A 22,160-nucleotide genomic window follows, 5' to 3' on the forward strand; every position below is an offset into this window, starting at 1 on the left:
GGGAGGGCGACTCTTTTGACCCTGGGGGACTTCAGGAGTCAAGTGAGGGATATCATAGACTTGGGTCTGCATGCCGCGCCCAGGCCCGGCCTTTCCATCACTTACACTCAGCCCCACTCCTAGGAAAAAACAGGTTATATTCTAAGTTACTGAGGTTCATGTTGTGTGTGTGTTTATGTGTGCGGTACTGGGGCTTGAACATATGGCCTTTCACGCTTGTTTTTCTCCTCAAGGCTGATGGCTCTATCATTTGAATAATAGCTTCACTTCCAACTTTTTAGTGTATAATTAGAGATAACTATCTTCCAGGTTTGTCTGCCTGGGCTGGCTTCAAACCTGCATCCTCAGGTCTCAGCTTCCTGGGAATAGGGCTTGAGCCACCAGCATCTTGCACTGTTTTTCCATTGCACATTTTTCTATTCCATCCTATGAGCCTCGGTTGACTTGATATCTTAAGGCTTGCATGCCCGTAGAACAGGACCACAGGCACCTGCAGGCAGACAAGATGCCTACTCAGGACTGGCAATGAAGCTGTTCTGAATGGGTGGCACAGGCTGAAAGATCTTCAGAGGTAGCTGCGGGACACAGCTCTGACTCAATACTAAAACACACCAGCAGTCACATTTCCTTTTTGTGGGGCTTAAACACAGGGCCTTGGCACTGTCTCTAAGCTCTTGTTAGCACTCTATAACTTAAGCCAGTGCCACTTAGGGTTTTCTGGTGGTTAATTGGAGATAAAAGTCTTATGGACTTTAGTGCCTAGGCTTTGGGCCACAATCCTCACATCTCAGTCTTCTGAGTAGCTAGGATTACAGGCGGGAGCCACCAACTCTGCAGTCATATTTTCTTCTTTTTTTCCTAAGTCCTGGGGCTTCTTCAAGGCGAGAGCTCTACCACTTGAGTCACAGCACCATTTCCAGCTTTTTCTACATATGCTAGGCAAGCACTCTACCTCTAGGCCAAACTCCTGGCCCCTAGCAGTTATATTTTCTTAACAATTCCTCAAACAGTAAGAAAATAAAAGACAAACTCACTATAATTTGGCAAAGACATTTTTTTAAACTTTAAATTAAAAAAAACTGCTCAAACCAAGAGATTCAACATACCAACTTTGAAGAAATATTAAAGAAAGTAGATTAAAAAAAAAATCAGTCCCAAAATGATAAAAATAGATGTATCCTCCATAAAAAAATCTGGTCTAAACTACTGAGTCATTCATTCATGGCTATTCAGTATTCAGAGCATGTAACATACCAAGTATAAAATAACCGAAAACAGACAAAAAAAACCCCTCAGGAAACAACAAAGCTGAGGCACTGCCACTGGTGGAGGACCTCAGCCACAGGCGGCTGTGGGGGCCGCAGTGCCGCCCACACTCCACAGACCTTTGGCCTCAGAGGTCTTCCTTGGCTCTGCTCCATTTTGTGGTGTGTTCATCTACAAACTTGCTCAAATGCTCCAGATCTCTGTCTCCCCCCTCAAACTTAATCGGGTTCTTTTTGTCCCCGCTGGGGGCAAAGTAGATGGTGGGGAAACCCTCCACCTTGTAGTGCTCGCTGGGGATGTCGTTGGCAGTGGCATCCATCTTGGCAATGACCAGGCTCTTCTGGCCCTTGTACTTCTTGGCCAAGCTGGTGTAGACAGGCTCCAGCTGCTTGCAGTGCCCGCACCACGGCGCATAGAATTCGATGAGGACGTCCTTCTTGGGGTCCAGCACAATGGTGTCGAAGGTCTTTCCCACCACCACCTTGACCGCACCCTTGTTGTTCTTGGGCACCGGCTGTGATTTGACCACTGGCTTCAGTTTTCCTGCCAAGGAGAGCAGAGGGTGAAGTATCAGTGCTGACAAGTCCTGGAAGCTGCTGGGTTTACTTCTGCCTGGTACACAGGGGTAGAATGGCGCCTGGCCACTGCCAGGGGTAGGTATGTCTCTACCGCAACAACAGGCACTGCTTTGGGTAACCAGATCTGCTCCTCTCTTCTGGTCCCTGCAAGGGCCACAGAGGGTGGAAGTCCACCCCACTCCTGGGAACGGGCAGCTGGGCTGTAGCCATCACCACCTGGTATAGAGATGCCACTGAGTGCGGGTGTGGGAGCCCACGCAGGAGAAGTCCTGCCGAGGCCAGCAGGAACTCGGCGACCAGTGCTGGGAACTGCAATGAGCTCAGCCAAGTTCAGTAAGCAGTGTCTGTTCAGAACTCAGATACGGCTTTCCTCACAACTGTAAGCATTACTTCCAACTCTAAAAGACCACTCTTTTATTTTATTTTTTTTGCCAGTCCTGGGGTAAGCTCAGGGCCTGAGCACTGTCCTTGGATTCTTCTCAAGGCTAGAGCTCTACCACTTGAGCTTCAGCACCACTTCTGGCTTTTTCTAAGTATGTGGTACCAAGGAATCGAACCTGGGTCTTCGTGCATGCTAAGCAAGCACTCTACCACTAGGCCAAACTCCCAGCCCCATTCTTTTATTTTTTATTTTTTGGCCTGGGCTTGAACTCAGGGCCTGGGCACTGTCTTTGAACACTTTTTGCTCAAGGCTCGCACAGCGCCACTTCTGGCTTTTCTGTGTGTGTGGTACTGAGGAAAGGAATCCATGGCTTCATGCATGCTACCACGAGGCCAAACTCCTGGCTAAAAGACAAATTTTTTTAGGTTTAAAAAGAAAAGGTGGGGGGCCAGGAGTTTGACCTAGTGGTTAAAGTGCTTGCCTAGCATGCATGAATACCCGGGTTCGATTCCTCAGTACCACATATACAGAAAAGCCGGAAGTGGTGCTGAGGCTCAAGTGGTAGAGCTCTAGCCTTGAGAAAGTCCAAGGACAGTGCTCAGGCCCTGAGCTCAAGCCCAGGACTGGGGGAAAAAAAAAAAAAGGCATCTGGGCAGTGGTGGCTCATGTCTATAAAAGAGTCCTGGCTAGGCTGGGAGTTTGGCCTAGTGGTAGAGTGCTTGCCTAGCATACACAAAGCCCTGGGTTTGATTCCTTAGTACCACATACTCAGCAAAATGTGCTGAAGGATAGTGCCTAGTCCCTGAGTTCAAACCCTAGGACTAACAAACAAACAAAAAAAAGAGTCCTGGGCCATGGCTGGCCCGCCCAGGCCCAAAGTCTGCGTGGAGGAGCATGGGACATCCCAACGACTTGCCAGGACCCACGTCTGTCCTCTCCCCAGGGGCGGCCTCGGCTTCGCTCACCTTTTTTGAAAGCTGTGACAAAGTCCTGGAGGATGTCAGAATCAAACTCCTCAGGCTCCATGGCAAACTTCTTCCCACTCTCGTCAAAGATGGCTGCGTTGATGTCCTCGCCACTCTCGCTCAGCCCCAGGTCCTTCACCTCCGTGGCGTAGTCCTCTTCGTCAGCAATGGCGAAGGTGTACTCGGGAAAGTCCTTGGCCACCTCTAGGACTTTGTTCCGCCAAAACTGAGTAGCTGAAACAGACCACGGGCTGTGAGCCGGGTGCTGAGCGGAGCAACTGCCCCAAGTAAGATGTAAGGCGCTGTCACTGTGCTGGAGAGGTGCAAGACCAACAAGACCAACACGCCTCAAGACAGCTGTGCCCAGATGTCCCAGCCCCGCCTGGAGACGGAGGCTCAGCCCTCCGCACTAAGCCCCCTTCCCTCAGAAACTGGAAGGAACTGATTACACAGTACCGAATGGGAATGAAAAGCCACCCCCGGGCCACTAACGCAGGACAGGACTTGCAGATGTGTGGGCGCCCTCCCCACCCCAGCGGGGGCTCCTCACCAGCGCGGTAATCGAAGCTGAAGTCCACGCTGTAGTAGACGACCACCAGGGGGCGCTTGGCAAAGCGCTTAGCGTCGTTGGAGGTCTTGCGGTGACCCACCAAGGGCAAGGCGTGCTTCACCACATGCTCCTGGATGGCTGCAGCCTCTGTGGACCCCTGGTTCCAAAATGGCACAGGTGGGAGGGAGTCCCACAAAACAAGGGCTTCAGCTACCCTGTAACCTTCACTATCACCCCATGATTGCAGAGGTTTTCTCTGAGAGGTTTGGCCTGGGGGAGACGTTGGAGGGGACCAGGCTTACTCGGTCAGATGCCCCAATCAAGCTTCCTGTGACTGTCTCCCTGCCATCAACTCAGCACACTTCTCAGGCAAGGCTGACCCGCTGCTATGGCGCAGCCCAGGCTGGGTGGGAATCTGTGCTTCCTGCTCAGCTTTGCTTCTTCTAACTGATGCCAGCACCAGCACCCAGAATGCCAGCCTCGGGAGCCCATGTCCAGGTACTTTCCAATCCTGAGACTGGAAAGAAGCCATCGAAGCGCTTGGACCTGGGCCAGGGCCCCATGTGCCCTCTTGGCGCTAAATGTCCCATGTCCTTTAGTTGGACGAAGCTGGGGACAACGGGGCGAGGCAGGCTCAGCAGCAGAAGGGCGGCAGTGCTGAGACCAGCCAATGGTAGGAGCACAAGGCAAGCAGAATTCTGCTGGGGCCTCCGGGCCAGTGAACGCTGGCTGTGAGTCTCCCCAGCCCCAACCTACCTGCACTTTACCCACAAGCCATCCATCCCACCCATGCCACGTCTCTAAGCCCAGGCCTTCCCGCCCGTTCCTCAGGTTGGCACAGCTCGGGGTAGCTCCTGCCCGAGAGCGCCCTAGCTTACTTGTACATCCATCACGTGGCTCTTGGGCTCATACTTGGACTGGAATTTCTCAGGCTGCATTACGACCAACTTCCCCGGGGAGACTTTGAAGAACTTGGCTATTTCAGTGCTGAAAGTGTGGTGAAACTTATAATCTTCTCTCAGGTTATTAGCTGACAAGTTAAAAAACAGTAAGATGCAGCATATTAAATTCCTTATGACGGAGGTTTAGTTGATTGCTCAGCACTGACCAAAGCAGTGTATCTGGATGACATTATGGTTGCCCCTGAATTTTTTTTGTTTTTTGGGGGGGGTCATGTGGCTTAAACTCGTGCTCGCTGTTCCTGAGCTCTGAATTCAGCTCAAGGCTACCGCCCTACCCCTTGAGCCACAGCCCCACTTCCCATTTTCTAGTGGTTAATTGGATATAAGAGTCTCAGGGAGGTTTTAGTGCCTGGGCTGGCTTTGAACCGTGATCCTCAGACCTTAGCCTCCTGAGGAGCTGGGATTATAGGCGTGAGCCCCGTGCCCTGCTGTCTCTGAAAATTTTGTGTGGGCAATACTCAGAGTTCAAACATATGCAGTTTATAAATACTGGCTTTGAACTCCAACCCTGAGATCTTAGCCTTTTAAATAGCTGGGATTGTGGATGAGAGCTACAGGTGCCTGATCTAGGCATTTTGTTGTTTTTGGTGGTGTTGAGTCTAATCTAGGCTGGGAGTTTGGCCTAGTTGTTAAAGTGCTTGCCTAGCATGCACGAAGACCCAGGTTCGATTCCTTGGTACCACATATATAGAAAAAGCCGGAAGTGGTGCTGAGGCTCAAGTGGTAGAGCTCTAACTTTGAGAAAGTCCAAGGACAGTGCTCAGGCCCTGAGCTCAAGTCCACGACTGGCAAAAAAAAAAAAAGAGCCTAATCTATGGCCTTGCACATGTTAGGCAAGCACCCCAGAGCTCAACTCCAGCCTTGGAGTTTTACATGACACACTTCCCAGCAGCCTTGGGTGTGACAGGACCCAGGGATTTTGTTCAGCCCAGAGGGCCACTGCATACCTGCTTCCTGATACTGCAGGTAAGCTGGGTCAGTGTCCCCCAGAAAGACCCCGACGATGATGACGTCGTCCCCATCCTTAAGAAACTCCTGCACCTGTTTCAGGGTCGGAATCTCCTTGGAGGGAGGCCCGGACTGCTCGATCATGTAGTCAACGATTCCTAGGAACAGAGCACAGGTTGCGGAGGTCTGGGCCCGCCGCCATCGAGAGGCGTGGCTGATCAGAGGCAAAGCTCCCTACCCATGTGGGGTGAGGCGGGAGGCAGCCCTACCATACTTCTCTCGGGGCCCATTGTAGTCAAAAGGCTTTCCCTTGCGGAAAATCTTCAAGGTGGGGTAGCCAGAGACGTCGAACCTCTTGGCCAGGTCTGTCTCTGCAGTGGCGTCCACTTTGGCCAGGGGGATGGGGGGAGAGCGCTTGCTCAGCTCCTTGGCGGCCTTCTCATACTCGGGCGCCAGTTTCTTACAGTGTCCACACCTGCCAAGAGGGCATGAAGACGGTGAGGACTGGGTCTCAGTGTGCAGTCACCTCCCAGACTGAACCCACCCCGAGTCTTCAAGAAACCCGGTCACACCCACCAAACGTGGGAAATCTCTCCTAGGCGAAGGCACAAAGCCGGCCGGAGCACTCCCAGGCAAAGGGACGTTCGCATGCACACACAAACAGCACAACTGGGTCAGGTGGGGAAATGGGGCAGGGGAGGTGAGAGACGAGGACAGGGCCATCAGACCAGTGCTCAGGAGGCTGGAGCAAGGTGACAACATGAGCAGAGGCGGAGGGTGGGCGTGTGGACCTCTTACCACACAAAACAACAGGGCGGAGAACGTGGACATGAGCGGGAGGAACTTGGAATTAAGACTATTATACTTTATTTTCCCCAGTGCCAGTTCTGGGGCTTGAACTAGGCCCTGGGCATTGTTCCCCGTCTTTTCTGCTCAGGGCTTGTACTCTACCACTTGAGCCACAGCTCCACTTCCAGCTTCTCTGATGGAGCTGGCTTTGAACTGCCATCCTCAGATCTTAGCCTCCGAGTAGCTAGCATTATAGGCATGGGCCACCAGTACTGGGCTAGACTATTACACTTTCCTTGTGGCCTGTCTAGGATGAGAGAAGGAGCTCAGTGGTACAATATATAATATATGCCTAGCATGTACACACACACACACACACACGCACGCAGGTGCCATAGGCTTAATCCCAGCACACCAAGCATATACCAAACTATATTCTGTCTCCCTCTTCCTCCCTCTCTGAAAATAGCATGTCTATACCACAAGATCCCATGACTCACACCTGGCCAAGACCTCACACACCACAGGTTGTAGACCTCAGTAAAATGTCTTGTCCAGTTTCTTAGGACACCCACATGAATGAAAGAATGCATCCTGAGCCATGGTAACTATTCACAAGTGAAAGAATATGGTACTCTGGCTGGGTGCAATGGCTGACACCTATAATCCTTGCTACTCAGAAGACTGAGATTTGAGGATCCTGGTTCAAGGCACTGAAGACTGTGAGACTCTTTATCTCTGACTAGCCACTAGAAAATGGGAAGTGGAGCTATGGCTCCAGGGGTAACGGAGGCCTTGAGCTGAAGAGCTCAGGGACAGTGCCCAGCCCAGAGTTCAAGCCCCATGACCAACAAAAATAAAAATATTGTACTCTGAGGTATCATGCTCCGGAAAAACCCGTGCTGAGGGGTTTGTGTGTATGAAGTGCAGCTGAACGCAGCTCCCCGTGGTCAGAAGCTGGGACCCACACAGCATCGCAAGCATGACATCCTACTGCTCCCCTCCCACCGCTGGGCCTCACCAAGCCAGGACCACTCAGCAGCAGTGCAAAGGCTGCCATCTCCCAGCAAGAAAGCAGAGTTACAGGGGTGTCCCCCATTGCACTGCATTTTCCCCATCCGTTTCCTCGTTCCATCTGGACACCCCACAATGACAGGGCAGAGGTTTTCACTGCACAATCCAGACAGTCTGAAGTGCCAGGTTGTCTATGAACTTCTTGGAGCCAGAGTGCCCAGCTCCTGCCATGCAGACTGTGTGGCACGGCCTCCACCTGCTGAGCCCCCAGGAGCGCCCTTCTCCCCAGCTCCCTGGGGGCTCATGTGAGGTCACACGACAGCCACAGGGCTGCACGCAGGCTCACAACCCACCGGCACTCCTAGTCCAGTCTATGTGGCCCTGCTGATGGACACCAGGCCTGCTCAAGAGTCAGAGACCCTGGCTGACAGGCAATTCTCCAAGATAAATGGTGTCCAGGGCCACCTTCTGCAGAGGCTGAGGGGTCCCACTTTCCTCCACTTTGCTGGGTCCATTCCACCAGCTGTCCCACAGATCAGCACCAACTCCCTCTCCCACTCCCGCTTTGTGGTATTTCTTTCCTTTGTGCTAACACTGCCTGCTTCCTTCCACAGTGCACCCTCCCACCCTCCACCATCCCCCACAGGCGGCTTCTTCAGATGACCTGGGGCCTCAACCCAGGCTAACCTGCGAGGACCACATTTGCCAGTGCCCACTAATGCCTGGCAGGAGCTGGGACTATGGCTTAGTGGCACAGTGTTTGCCCAGCATGCATGAAGCCTTGGGTTCGATTCCTCAGTACCACAGAAGCAGAGAAAGCCGGAAATGGCGCTGTGGCACCTTGAGCAAAAGCAGCTCAGCAACAGTGCCCAAGCCCTGACTTTAAGCCCCAGGACTAGCAAAAACAAACAAACAAACAAACAAACCTAAAACTAAAACTTAAAAAAAAAAAAAAAATCAGGGCTGGGAATTTGGCCTAGTGGTAGAGCGCTTGCCTAGCATGCATGAAGACCCGGGTTCGATTCCTCAGTACCACATACATAGAAAAAAGCCAGAAGTGGTGCTGAGGCTCAAGTGGTAGAGCTCTAGCCTTGAGAAAGTCCAAGGACAGTGCTCAGGCCCTGAGCTCAAGCCCAGGACTGGCAAAAAAAAAAAATCATTATAAGCCGCATGATCCTAGCTACTCAGAAGACAGAGATCTGAAGACTGACGTTCAAAGCTGACCCAGACAGGAAAGTCAGTAAGATTCATCTCCAAATAACCACACAAACCGGAAGTAGCACTGTGACTGAAAGTGCTAGAGCACTACTTGTGCACAAAAGAGCCAGAGACAGCGGCCAGGCCCTGAAAGCCCCATGACCAAAAAAACTTAAAAAATAAAAATCATTATCTTAGGGGCCGTGAGTTTGGCCTAGTGGTAGAGTGCTTGCCTAGCATGCATGAAGACTCAGGTTCAATTCCTCGGTACCACATATACAGAAAAAAGCTGGAAATGGTGCTGAGGCTCAAGTGGAAGAGCTTCTAGCCTTGAGAAAAGTCCAAGGACAGTGCTCAGGCCCTGAGCTCAAGCGCAGGACTGGCACCCAAAAAAAAAAAAAAAAAAAAAAAAAAAAAAATCATGAGACTACCCCCCATCTTACCATGGGGCATAAAATTCTACCAGAATGATGTCCGCGTCATTCACAACTTCATCGAAGTTATCTTTGGTCAACACGAGTGTGACTTCTGGTGGAGGTGTCCAGTCGGGCTGGGAAACTTCTTTGACTTTGGCAACAATCTCTGAAAAGAAACCACAAGATACCAAAGGAGACTGAGTCAATGCCAACCTGAGCTGGGGAGAAGGTGGCAGGAAACCTGACTCCCTGGCCTCCAACTGTACCTCTGGCCAGGGCCACCTGTGTCCAGTTTTGAGGACGCTGTTAAGTCAGAGGGTCCCCTTTCAATAGCCTCGTGCATTCCCACCACCCCCACCATGCCTTCTGTAAGATGGCAGATGTCCTACGTGGTAAATGACCTCATTCTTTGCAACTGCAGCAAGGACCAAGTCTCCCACTTACTCTTTCAAAGCAAACAGTCTCAAAGCAAAGTACCCACATGGGCACTGGTAGCTCACACCTCAGATCTGAGAATCATGGTTCGAAGACAAGCAGGCAGGAAAGTCTACTGAGAGTCTTATCTCCAGTTAACAATCACCAAACTGGAAGTAGATCTGTGGCTCAAGGACAGAGTGCTAGCCTTGAGTGAAAAAGCTACAGAAAGCATCCAGGCCCTGAGTTCTAGCTCAAGGTTGGCACACACACACAATTTACAGAGTGCACAAATGCAGCGATGGTCCTCACTGTACACTAGAGGTTGAAAATGAACAAAGCTTATGGGTGGGGAAGGGAGACAAAAACTGGAGAGTGAGGGAAGGGGTGACATCATCTAAAAAGAAATGCACTCTTTACCTAACTCACGTAATTGTAATTCCTCTGGACACCTGTGGGCTTTGTTTGTTTTACTGTGGGTCATGGGGCGTGAACTCAGCCTGAGCACTGTCCCTGAGCTTTTCAGCTCAAGAATACCACCCTATCCTAAATCCAAGCCCTACTTCCTGTTTTTTCTAGAGGTTAATTGGAGATAAGAGTCTCAGGTCCTTTTGTGCCAGGGCTCGCTTTGAACTTGATCCTCAGATCTCAGCCTCTTGAGTAGCTAGGATTACAGGCGTGAGCCACCGTACCTGGCTTTGCACCCACCTTTTTTTTTTTTTTTGCCAGTCCTGGGCCATGAACTCAGGGCCTGAGCACTGTCCTTGGATTTTCTGAAGGCTAGAGTTCTACCACTTGAGCCTTGGCACCACTTCTGGCTTTTTTCTATATATGTGGTACCAAGGAATTGAACCTGGGTCCTCGTGCATGCTAGGCAAGCACTTTACCACTAGGCTAAACTCCAGGCCCTGCACCCAGCTTTTTAAGATCGAAATCCTATCTGATGCTCCTTCTATACGATGCTGGGAATGGAGTGTGGCAGCATTTTCCCTGCGCTACAACAAAGGAACAATTTCCCTTATTCACACACTTAAGGAAACGTCCAGTGCTTCACGTGAGGCAGGCAAGGGAGCACTGTCACTGCTAGGTCTCGGCGGGTGGCTTTGCACCACAGCATAGGCAATTGCTTCTAAGAAATGCTGATTATTTGTTCTAACTGAAAACCGACAGGAAACTCTGGGCTGGGACCTCAGGGCCCATCTGTGGGAGCCTCCAGAGCACACTCCAGACCAACAACCGGTGCCCGGGACTGGCACCCAGGACCCTGCTGTCAGGTGACATTTCTTGGTAAGTTTCTGCTCCTGATCTTTTTTATTATTTTTCTGGGGGAGTACCAGATGTTGACCTCAAGGCCTTGGGAGGTGTGCGCTCTGGTATCATATGACCCACACTCCCAGGCCTGTGCTCTGGATCTTGAATGCCCACGGCACCCCTCCTGCTAAGGAGGAACTGGTTTCAACCTCAGTTTCCCCAAGCTTTCCAGCATGGCCTCTTCTTCCTTTCTTTCCATTACCTTAGGCCAGAGCTCCTCACTTGCCTGAGGGGTAGGTGCAGGGTGCCAGCATCCCTAGCACCTTATCTCCCTAGCACCAGCTCACCTGCCTGGGTCCTGGAGCCCTCGTAGTCCACGGCCTGCCCCTTCTTCAGAATCTTGATGGTGGGATAGCCACTCACATCAAACCTGCTGGCCAGCATGGATGCCGAGGTGGCGTCAATCTTTGCAACGGCGATGGGAGGGTCGTGCTCCTTCAAGGTACTGGCGATTTTTTCATATTCTGGAGCAAACTGCTTACAATGTCCACACCTGAAGAATGAGGTTTAGGAAGGGGGAAATGGATTAACTCACCCCAGGGAGACTGATCTCCAACAAAGCACACACAAAACGGGCACTGAAGAAAAGCTATGCAGCCAAGGAGAAATGCCACATAACTCAGGCCAGAGGGCTTTGAAGTCGGTCTAGATTTGACTTTCAGCTCTGCCTTGAACAAATACTTCCAACTTTAATGATTTTTTTCCATTTCCATTTGGCTTTACATATCCACAGATTCAGCCAACTATGGATCAGAATATTTTTTTTTACAATAGAGCTTGGTGGTAGAACAGCTGCTCACAGTAGCACCTAAGGCCTGCGTGGAACAGAGACGTGGCATCACTCCCTCCCCAGAAGGATAACAGTGTTGATAAGCATTTACCCTACACTAGGTATCACAACCTGGAGATGATATGGACTACTGGAGGATGGGTGCACATACATGTAAGCGTTAAAGCATCCATGTCACTGTTCAGGAATCCGATGTTCCCGTTGTGCCAGAGGATGGAGGAGGCTGGAACCAATCCCTCCAGGACATCCAGGGACAACTGCCTAAATCTCTCAAAAAAGTGTGGCTTAGGGGCCAGGAGTCTGGCCTAGTGGTAGAGTGCTTGCCTAGCAGGCATGAAGACCTGAGTTTCATTTCTCCGTACCATATATGTAGAAAAAGCCAGAAGTGGTACTGTGATTCAAGTGGTAGGCTCTAGCCATGAGAAAGTTCAAGGACAGTACTCAGGCCCAGGACTAGCAAAAAAAAAAAAAAAAAAGTGTGGCTGGGTGGCTGGCTTGGTATCTCTTTCAGGGGACTTGGGGGGTCAAAATTCTTTATAAAAATGTGTTTATGGGGCCGGGAGTTTGGCCTAGTGGTACAGTGCTTGCCTAGCATGCACAAAGACCCAGGTTCGATTCCTCGGTACCACATACATAGAAAAAAGCTGGAAGTGGTGCTGAAGCTCAAGTGGTAGAGCTCTAGCCTTGAGAAAGTCCAAGGACAGTGCTCAAGCCCTGAGCTCAAGCCCAGGACTGGCAAAATAAATAAATAAATACATAAATAATGTGTTTATACTCTCAGTCTAAGTATACAGTGCTGTTTTCTGAGGCCACCTGGCTACAAAAACATCCGTATTCTAATGTTAACATGTCATAAACTGTTGCTTACTTCTTTACTTTTTTTTTTTTTTGTGGGTCATGGGACTTGAATTTAGCCTGGGCGCTGTCCCTGAGCTCTTCAGCTCAAGGCTACCGCCCTACCCCTTGAGCCACAGCACCGCTGTTCTAGATGTTTTATATTAAACACTTATACCATCGGGGTGTCAGTGGTTCTCCCTATTATCTCAGTTACTCAAGAGGCTGAGTGAGACCTGGAGGACTGAGGTTTATAGCCAGCCTAGCCAGAATTTTTTTTTTTTTTGTCAGTCATGAGGCGTAAAACTTTGGGCCTGGGAGGTGTCCCTGAGCTGTTCAGATCAAGGCTACCGCCCTACCCCTTGAGCCGCAGCACCACTTCTGATTTTCTGGTGGCTAATTGGAGCTAAGTCTCTCATGGACTTTAGTGGCTGGGCTGGTGTGGGGCACATCACATTAAGGATAAAAGGCCTACCTCGTGGCCCAGTGCTCACTTCCTGGTTTTGGAGCTCCAACCTGCCTGTCTCCTGGTTGGGAGGTTTGGCTGTGGTTTGTGATGTAAAATAAGGCTACCTTGAACCCATGGATTGGCCCGCTGCCCTCTCTGACTGCACCTACCTCCCCGTCCTACCTACTTTTTTTTTTTTTTTTTTGCCAGTCCTGGGCTTGAGCTCAGGGCCTGAACACTGTCCTTGGACTTTCTCAAGGCTAGAGCTCTACCACTTGAGCCTCAGCACCACTTCTGGCTTTTTTCTATGTATGTGGTACTGAGGAATCGAACCCGGGTCTTCATGCATGCTAGGCAAGCACTTTAACCACTAGGCCAAACTCCCGGCCCTGTCCTACCTACTTTTATGCTAATAGATTCCTGCATCTTACTTTAGCCCCTGGTTTTTTCCCATTAAACACGTCTGCTTGACATTCTCCCTGGCGTGTCTATGTCTTCCCTGGAGAGGGAGGGCTGGGTGAAGGCGGCCAGCCGGCCCTATCCTTTCTCGGCCCTATCCTTTCTTGGTCTCGTCTTAGTCGGGGCGTGTTCTCTTTGCCCTTCCTGCTGGTCAGGAGGCAAAGAGTGCTAAAAACCCCAACAGGCTGGCTTTAAACTGTGGTCCTCAGATCTCAGCCTCCTGAGTAGCTAAGATGAGCCACCACACCCGGCTTTAGGCAGGAATGTTTTGAGGGCTCTCATCTCCAATTCATCAGCAAATGTTGGTTGGTAGGTATGGCTTAAAAGCACTAGCAGTGTCAATAAGCTGAGCAAGAGCTCAAGGCTCTGAATGCAAGCCCCAATATCACCATATTCACACACAAAAAAGCATACTTTGCTTCATTAAACCTCAGGCACTGAACACAAGTAATGTGACTATACTCAATTTTGTCTCTGGAATATGAGCCATCACGAACCATAGTAGGCTAGTTTTCCCTATGGTTTGATGGCCGAAGGCCGCCAGCCTGCACCCCACTCAAAAAACCTTTCTTTCAGAAGGTGGCTTCAAGGTTGCCGTTGCCCACTCAGCCTTCAGTGCTCCTGTAAGCTCCCTAGCCAGGCTTTGGGAGCTCCTGAGGGCCCAGCTGGGGGCACAGCACTTGTCAGATGTGAAAATGAGGAACGAGACTGCTGTGCCTACCATGGTGCGTAGAACTCCAACAGGACCGTGTCTTTGTCAGCCACAAAGTTATCAAAGTTTGCATCATTTAGGACTAAGACACCATTTTCTTCCGTAACTTCCAAGTCATCTTCCTCTTCCTCCTCATCTTCCTCCTCTTCTTCATCCTCTAGGGCATTTTCTCTATCAGATGAATCTGAATGGAAAAATAACAAGATAGGTTAGAAAACTGAAAACTTTCCTCTAAAACTCTGCTGTGAGTCTAGTGGTTCACATCTACACATCCTAGTTGGTGTGTGTGTGTGTGTGTGTGTAAGATTTGAGAATCAAGGTTCAGTTTGGAGTCATCTTGAACTTTACTAGAAGCAGTGTCAGTGCCTCATACCTGTTACATGAGCTACTAGGCAGGCTGAGACTGGGAGAACTAAGATTTAGGATTTAAGGGCGTCTGGGGAGAAAAGTCCATGAAGCTTCATCTTGATCCAGGAAGCTGGGCATGGAGGCACCTTCCTATCACCCTAGCTACAACAGGCCACCTGGAAGAGGTAGGTCACCCGTCTAGGCTTGTATGAGGCTAGGAGCAAAACCTTATTTTAAAACAACCAGCACAAAAAAAATGACTGGAGGCATGGATCAGTGATAAGAATACTGAAGTTCAGGGGCCGGGAGTTTGGCCTAGTGGTAGAGTGCTTGCCTAGCATGCATGAAGACCCGGGTTCGATTCGGTACCATATACATAGGGGGAAAAAAAAAGGCCGGAAGTGGTGCTGGGGCTCAAATGGTAAAGCTCTAGCCTTGAGAAAGTCCAAGGACGGTGCTCAGGCCCTGAGCTCAAGCCCAGGACTGGCAAAAAAAAAAAAAAAAAAATACTGAAGTTCATACTCCAGTAACCACTCAAAGAGAAAAAAGAATCAAACTTCTCCTAGATCCCCAAAGCCTCTAAACATATCATGAGTATAAGGGAGCTTATGGTTAAGAAATGTCTGAAAAATATCACTCTAGAATTTAGAAGTCAAATGATCCACAAAGACTTGGGACATGACCAGAATGGAGATTCTTTGTATTCACAGTCCTCTAAGCCACTCTGCTTTGCATAGGCAGGGTCTTTATACCATAAAAACTCCAGGAACAAACGACCAAGAGCAGGAAACCGGGCTCTTTCTTTCATTCTGGAGAATATATATGTACACACACACACACACACACACACACACACACACACACACACGACACAAGTGATTGGGGGACCCTGATTCTCATTAAATCCATTTCTCCAGACAGTCCCAACAATATAAACAGCTGAATGCAGCAAGCATGAGCCCTTCATTAACTCAGAGGTCAATCCTCCTTTTCTGGAGCTCAATCAACACCACTAGCCACTGTTCAGGGCTGTAGGCAATCAGGGCCTGAAAACCTGCTTGCCAGATCCTGGGACCCCTGGGATCTGTTACCATCCATATGCCTGTGATGGCTCTAGAGCAGCAAACAGGGGACTCCCTGCCCCGTCCCACCCCCACCCTGCACCCCTGCACGTTCAGTTCTGGGGGCAAATTTGATCATTATCACTCAAACCCACCCATCTGCCCACTAATTGCAAAAAGCTCATTTCCACCTCCACTCAACAACCTTTTCCTGCCCCACAGCTCCTCTCCCCAGAACTGGGCTCCTCTGCTGAAGGTGGGACAGACAACCAGCTCTAAAATGCCTCAGATTCCAGGGCCGGTGACTCCCTGGCCACTCCTCTCCCAGCTCAGGCGCCATGGGCAGGTGCGAAGGCTGGGAGGAAGATCCTGGCTCTGAGGGTGTGCCAGGCAGCGGGGCTCACGGCTGAGAGCATGTGACAGCGTCTTCTGACCCACACTGCTTGGGATTCTCGGACAGCTCCCTGAAAAAAAGGGGGCAGTGTCCTGAACTAGGAGAATGGCCCAGCATTCCCCACCTTCAAGTCACAGAGGGGGAAAGGCAAGAAAACTCTGGATGACACTAAAAAAAATGGTGCCTTCTCTATTGACATGCATCTCTGAAATAATCCTGTGAAGACACAATATACCTCTTGAAGTCCATTAACTAAACTCCAGATCTGAGGATCAAAGTTTGAAGCCAGCCTAGACAGGCAAACCCAAGAAACACTTTTTTTTCCAATTAACCAGAAAAAGCTAGTGCAGAGCACCAGTTTAGTACCTCTCAAAAAGAAGGGATGCCTGGGTGATCAGTTCAAAGTTAGCCCAGCAGGAAAGTCAGTGACACTCTTATTTCCAATTAACCATCGAAAAACTAGAAGTAGAACAGTGGTTCAAAGAAGTAGAGCACCAGCCTTGAGCAAAAGAGCTCAGGGACAGTGCCCAGGCCCCAAGTTCAAACCCCAGAACTGACCAAAAAAAAAAAAAAAAGAAAGATAAAGGAACAGCATAGCTTCCTTGGGACAGACCTTCCACCAGGTAATGGCTCCTCTATCCTGACCAGTCTGCTCCCCTCCTGTCAAGGGGTGGTAACACCCTCTCTGGATACTCCAAACGAAGAGCAGACCACACTGTGACTGGAACCATTTAACGACACGTCTTCCATCACCTACTCTCATTCTTTCTCTATTTAAACTTGGAAGTCCGCATCTGTTCCCTGAACCAGGGAAGATGGCTGGGGATGGGAGGAAGTAGAATGACAACTTCCTTTCTCTGCTCCTCCCTGCTTGGCTGATCACCTGGCTGGTTGAAGTGAGCTGACACACCTGACATGGGGAACCCAGGAGTATGGGGGTAGGGCCAAAACCTCAGCTTCAGGAAAACTGGAGAGAAAAAGGAAGTTTGTATGTAGGAAAAGGATTCGGGGACTCAGCCGAGTCCACAAAGTAGATGGGAACAGGACAGGAAGGCTTCAACGGGGCCACAAGGCCACCACAGCCACACAGGTGAAGATGCTAAACTACAGCCCCACAACAGATCCATCCAGGGAGTTCTGCCAAAAGAAAGCTCCAGCCTTGCTCAGTGCTAGCACCACAGCTAACTGAAACTGTTTCCAATACCCCACCCACTGAAATACAGTTGGCACTGGCAATTTTTGACAGTCGCTATGGAAACTGAAAAACAAACCAAAAGAATGCACGAAGACTGGGAGTTTGGCCTAGTGTTAGAGTGTGTTTGCCTAGCATGCCAGAAGACCCAGGTTCGATTCCTCAATACCTCATACGTAGAAAAAAAAAAAGCCAGAAGTGGTGCTGAGGCTCAAGTGGTAGAGCTCTAGCCTTGAGAAAAATCCAAGGACAGTGCTCAGGCCTTGAGCCTAAGGAAAAAAAAAAAAAAGCACAAAGATGTTTCTTGCCTGTGCTCAGCCTAAAATGGGGGTGAGGGGACCCCGATGGAAACCTCCACATGAAATGGGTCAAGTTGTCCCCAAGGGGCTGTTTGCCTGACACCCTAAAAAAGGTGAATTCCATTACATTATCAAATGATGACCGGGCCGGGAGTTTGGCCTAGTGGTAGAGTGCTTGCCTACTGTGCTCAAAGACCTAGGTTCGATTCCTCAGTACCACATACACAGAAAAAGTCAGAAGTGGTGCTGAGGCTCAAGTGGTAGAGCTCTAGCCTTGAGAAAGTCCAAGGACAGTGCTCAGGCCCTGAGATCAAATCCCAGGACTGGTACAAAAAAAAAAGAAAAAAGAAAGAAATCAAAATTAACCCTCAATTGTTTTAATGCATGGCCCCATCTTTCTTGTTCGTTCCTTCCTCTTTTTCTTTGCCAGTCCTGGGCCTTCCCCCCCCCCCCCTCAAAGCTAGAGCTCTACCACTTGAACCGCAGCACCACTTCTGGCTTTTTTTTATGTATGTGGTGCTGAGGATGGAACCGGGGTCTTTGTGCATGCTAGGCAAGCACTCTACCCCTAGTCCAAACCCCTGACCTCTTTCTTTTTTTCCTTGTAGGTCATGGGACTTGAACTCTGGGCCTGTGTACTATCCCAGAGCTGTTCAGCTCAAGGCTACCACCCTACCTCGGGAGCCACAGCATCACTTCCTGTTTTCTAGTGATTAACTGGAGGTAAGTTTCAGGTCCTTTAGTGCCCAGACTGGCTTTAAACCGTGATCCTCAGATCTCAGCCTCCTGAGTAGCTAGGATTACAGGCATGAGATACCTCAGTTTTGTTTTGTTTTTTTTTCTTTGCCAGTGCTGGGGCTTGAACCCAGGGCCTGAGCACTGTCCTTGGACACCTTCTGCCTTTTTGCTCAAGGCTAGCATTCTCCCACTTGAGCTACTTCCGGCTTTTTCTCTCTGTGTGGTTCTGGGGAATCAAACCCAGAGCTTTATGCATGGTAGGCAAGCACTCTACCACTAGGCTATGCTCACCGCCCTTAGCTTTTTTTGCTCAAAGCTGGAGCTCTACCACCTGAGTCACAGCTCCACTTCTGGCTTTTTGCTGTCTAACAGTGGGTTAAGAAAGAGTCTTGTAGACTTCTCTGTCTAAGCTAGCTTTGAACTGGGATCCCTAGATCTCAGCCTAAGTAGCTAGGATTATAGGCACAAACAATGCCCAGCTTCCTCTACAATTTGAGAAGAGGCTTCGGTGGGGGGAGCAGTATTGGGGACTGAACCAAAGGCCTGTGCCTGCTAACCCCTGACTCTTATGTTCCTATCTGTATACGGCCAGCTGAACACCTACAATTTAAAGAGGAAACTACTTTACTCCGACTCTTATTTCCTTTCCTCTCCTTTCTATTCTTTTCAGTACTCAGGACCTAAGCACCTCACTACTTGGACCACAACCCCAGGGCATTCTAAGACAAAATGCTTCCCAAATATCCCAGCACTTTCTGGAAGGGAATATGCTATCTTCCCCAGCATGAGGCAAATAGACCATCCCACATTCATCTCCACACAGTAGAGGCCACAGGGCAAAGCCATTCCTGCCAAGTGGGATCCAACCAGATTGCTATAATCTCCATCCACCCTACCTAACTCCCCAGACAACAGTGAGGCCCGCCAACCTAGGCACAGACAGCTACTGTAAAGATCTGCTCCCTAACTAGCCCTGAGGGAGGGGCCTGTAACAGCTAGGGAAACTAACTTCAGGCCAACACTGAACAGGACACAGGGAACAGAAAAGGAGAAAGTTGTTATCTGATTACAGGCTGGCTTATAGAAGTAAATGATACTGTAGGCCAGGCACTGGGCCAAACACCCCCCCCCTCCACCTGCCCCACCCATACCCAGCCCCTTATAGTGCTGGGACTCAAATCCAGGGTTGAACAAGTGCTCTATCACTGAACTACTTCCCCAGTCCTACCACACTTGCATACATTATTTCACCCCATAGTTTACAGATGAAGCTAAAGAACAGGAAACCAGCTACCTGGAGGATCTCAGAGCTACTTCATGGATAGGAGATCCTGATGCTTATCTGCTGTGCTGTATCATCACAGACTTTCTTTCCAACATGCCCAAAGTCTTAGGAGATAGAGAGAGGGAGGGAGGGAGGGAAGGAGGGAGGGAGAGAGTGTGTGTGTTGGGGGGGAGTGAGTTCTGAAAATCATTGTTGAGACACAAGGGAATTTCCACTTTGATTTGAATAAGCCAGTTCTAAATAAAAGCAGCAAACAGGGTGGAAATAGAATCTTTTCTATTTTAGCTAGAACGATATAAGGAGTCCAGACGGCTTCTAGTGATCAAAATCAAGACTTTTTTCCCCCCCTCAGCTATGTTCTGAAAGTGTTCACCTAACAAGTTCCGTAAGTCCCCAAGTTTATTTCTCCTTATGAAAAATGAAAAACTCGTTGGCCCCACCTCCTGTATCCTGCTTCAGTATCTTTTTTGGGACTCTATTTAAATGAACAACCTGATGATTTGGATAAAGATGCCACACCACACTTTCAGGCAACACTGAAACTCGGTTTCTGACAGCAGGTGTTTTTATTTTTAAACGAGTGGTGGGTTTTTTTGTTTTTTTTTTTTAACCTTTTCTATTTGAGCAGACTCTGGAATCAGTAACCCACACCGAAGTGACTCCATCGATCAGGAGGAGTATAAAGTTCACATCTCCGCTTCCTGATACTAGGAAAGGAGGTTGGTTTACTGACAGAGGGGGGGGAAAAAATTCAAAAAGCCAGTAGCCAGGAGAGTGGGCGACCAGGACGCGTAGGGTTACGCGATGGTTTCTCAGACATAGCTGTTTTTTAAACCAGCCCTGCCTCCTATCCCAAGTTCGCATGTTTGCAGCTGGATGATTTCTTTTTTAAAAGGCAGATGGTTAGGAGACGGGAGTGTGGCGCACCAGCCTCGAACCCCCATCCCGGCGCAGACGGCGGAGTCCACACCGGCAGGAGGACCAGCGCCCGCGTCCACCAAGCTGCGGCCACTCCCGGGGCCAGGGCCGGGGTGCCGGGGGCCCGGCCGAGTCCCCGCTCCGCGGCCCCGGCCTCTCGGCTGGCCCCTACCCGGGGGTCCCCAAAGCCCTTCGTGAGCTCCCCGAGGCACTCGGCGTGGAAGGGGGGACGTGCGCGAAGCCCGCGCGTCCGTCCGTCCGTCCGTCCGCGACCCCCGTGCGAGCTCCCGGCTCCGGAGCGGCGTGGCCCCCTCTCCCGCCCGGACGCCCGCTCACCTCCGTCCGCCTCCTCCTCCTCCTCCTCCGCGTTCGCCGCGGCCAGCAGCGGCGTCAGCGCCAGGAGCAGGACCAGCAAGCAGGCCTTCCGGAGCCGCATGGTGGCAGGTACCGAGCACCGCTGCCCCGCGCCCGCCGCCCACAAACCCCCCGGCGGAGCGCCGCGCGACTCCCCCGGGCAGGAAGCGCCCCCCGGGACGTCCTCGTCGGCGATTGGTGGGGGCGGGCCGGGAAGCCGCGGGCAGCCAATCCGCGCGCCGCACCCGGCGGAATCGCGGCGCCTCGTGCGTGCCGAGCCCACAGCGCTGGCCGGGCCTCCGCGTCCGCGATCCCCTCCGCCCCGCGCGGTTAAAACTCCGGGCTCTACCATGAGGTGCCCTCTTCCGATTGGCTGTGCCGCCGCCGCCAATCAGCGTCTGCCACTCGGTTTGCGGAGGGCGTGACAGGCGGGGAGAAGAAGCAGGGGAGAACAAAGGCGGGGGGGCCCGGGCCGAGGGGGAGCGGGGCTTGTCTACGACTAGCAACTCGATTGGATGGAGCTGAGGTGGGCGTGGCCGGGGGCGGGGCTCCGTGTGGCAGGAAGAGCACGTGTACTTAGTGTCGGGCCCGTGGGGATCCGGGAGGCTGGGACCCCAAGCGGACCGAGGGTCCAGAGTGAGGGTGACAAAAGAAGACAGCAGGGCTCGCGAATCTGCTCGTGTTTGTTGCGTTCTGCTTGAGCAAGTAGAAATTCGCGTTTCCGTGGGTAGTGTGGGTCAGTGATGGGCGTGGTTTAGCTTGCGGTAAAATTACTCCACATCTGTGAACTTCAGATTCCTGTGTAAACTTTTGCCTTATACTGTTTGTTCCCTCGGTATTTTCTTTTTTTTTTTTTGCTAGTCCTGGACTTGAGCTCAGGGTCTAAGCCCTGTTCTTCAGTTCGGTAAAATTTGTTTTTTTGTGCTAAAAAGAGGAAATACCTAGGTTATCTACTTCTAGGTAGTCTTGAGGTTTCCCTTCTTGCCTGATTTGGAACCGAAAATTAGGTTTGTATGTCTGAAAAGAAGCATGATGTGCTGCTGTTTATTAAGATTTGCCACCCTCCCCCCCGTGTTTAGAAAAAAATCAAGGCCCCAGACATGTTTGGCTGGTGCTCTACCACTTGATCCATGCTTTCATGTTTGCTTTTTGCTGGTTATTTTGGAGACTGAGTCTTATGGACTACTTTGCATGTGCTGACTTGAATCTAGCTACTCCTGATTCCAGCTTCTTGGACTGCTAAGATTACAGGAATGAACCCTGAGCCACCCAAGACCCAGGAGAGTTTACAGCTTGTTGGTTTTAACAGTTGGGGATTAATGCATCAGAAAAGTTGTAGAAGACAAATAGGGGCTAAATACTTAAGTAAAACAAAACTCATGTGTCCAGTCATGTGTTTTATGTATATATATATATAGGTTAAAAGTGGAGAGAACTTGTTCAACTTTCATTGAATTCCTATGTGTCTGATAGTTCTATGTCAATCTGGTAGAACAGAAGGAGATAATCCAACCAGCTTTAACACCAGAGGGTACC

The 22,160-nt window shown here is 50.4% G+C and overlaps 1 protein-coding gene across 1 annotated transcript; it reads right to left on the reverse strand.

Moving 5' to 3' along the window:
- Positions 1-1,036: 1,036 nt before the first annotated feature.
- Positions 1,037-20,907, reverse strand: Pdia4 (protein disulfide isomerase family A member 4). The gene is made up of 10 exons (XM_090333481.1): positions 20,607-20,907; positions 14,045-14,219; positions 11,080-11,285; positions 9,095-9,233; positions 5,921-6,126; positions 5,651-5,809; positions 4,620-4,771; positions 3,742-3,898; positions 3,192-3,425; positions 1,037-1,809 (listed from the first exon to the last, which is right to left on the reverse strand). The coding sequence occupies exons 1-10, from the start codon at positions 20,704-20,706 to the stop codon at positions 1,394-1,396; spliced, it is 1,944 nt and encodes a 647-aa protein (XP_090189607.1). The 5' UTR covers positions 20,707-20,907; the 3' UTR covers positions 1,037-1,393.
- Between the last annotated feature and the right edge of the window lie 1,253 nt (positions 20,908-22,160).

This window comes from Megascapheus bottae, chromosome 5 (assembly GCF_031878675.1).
Source record: "Megascapheus bottae isolate mThoBot1 chromosome 5, mThoBot2.hap1, whole genome shotgun sequence".
NCBI classification, from domain to species: Eukaryota; Metazoa; Chordata; class Mammalia; order Rodentia; family Geomyidae; genus Megascapheus; species Megascapheus bottae.

Excerpts from the sequence above, each read along its gene's own strand:
- Pdia4 (XM_090333481.1), bottom strand. The coding sequence starts at position 20,706 with ATGCGGCTCCGGAAGGCCTGCTTGCTGGTCCTGCTCCTGGCGCTGACG. Across the intron at positions 11,286-14,044 it reads TTGGAGTTCTACGCACCATG|GTGTGGACATTGTAAGCAGT; the intron begins GTAGGCACAGCA and ends CTCATTCTTCAG. Across the intron at positions 3,899-4,619 it reads GCCACGTGATGGATGTACAA|GGGTCCACAGAGGCTGCAGC; the intron begins GTAAGCTAGGGC and ends TTTTGGAACCAG.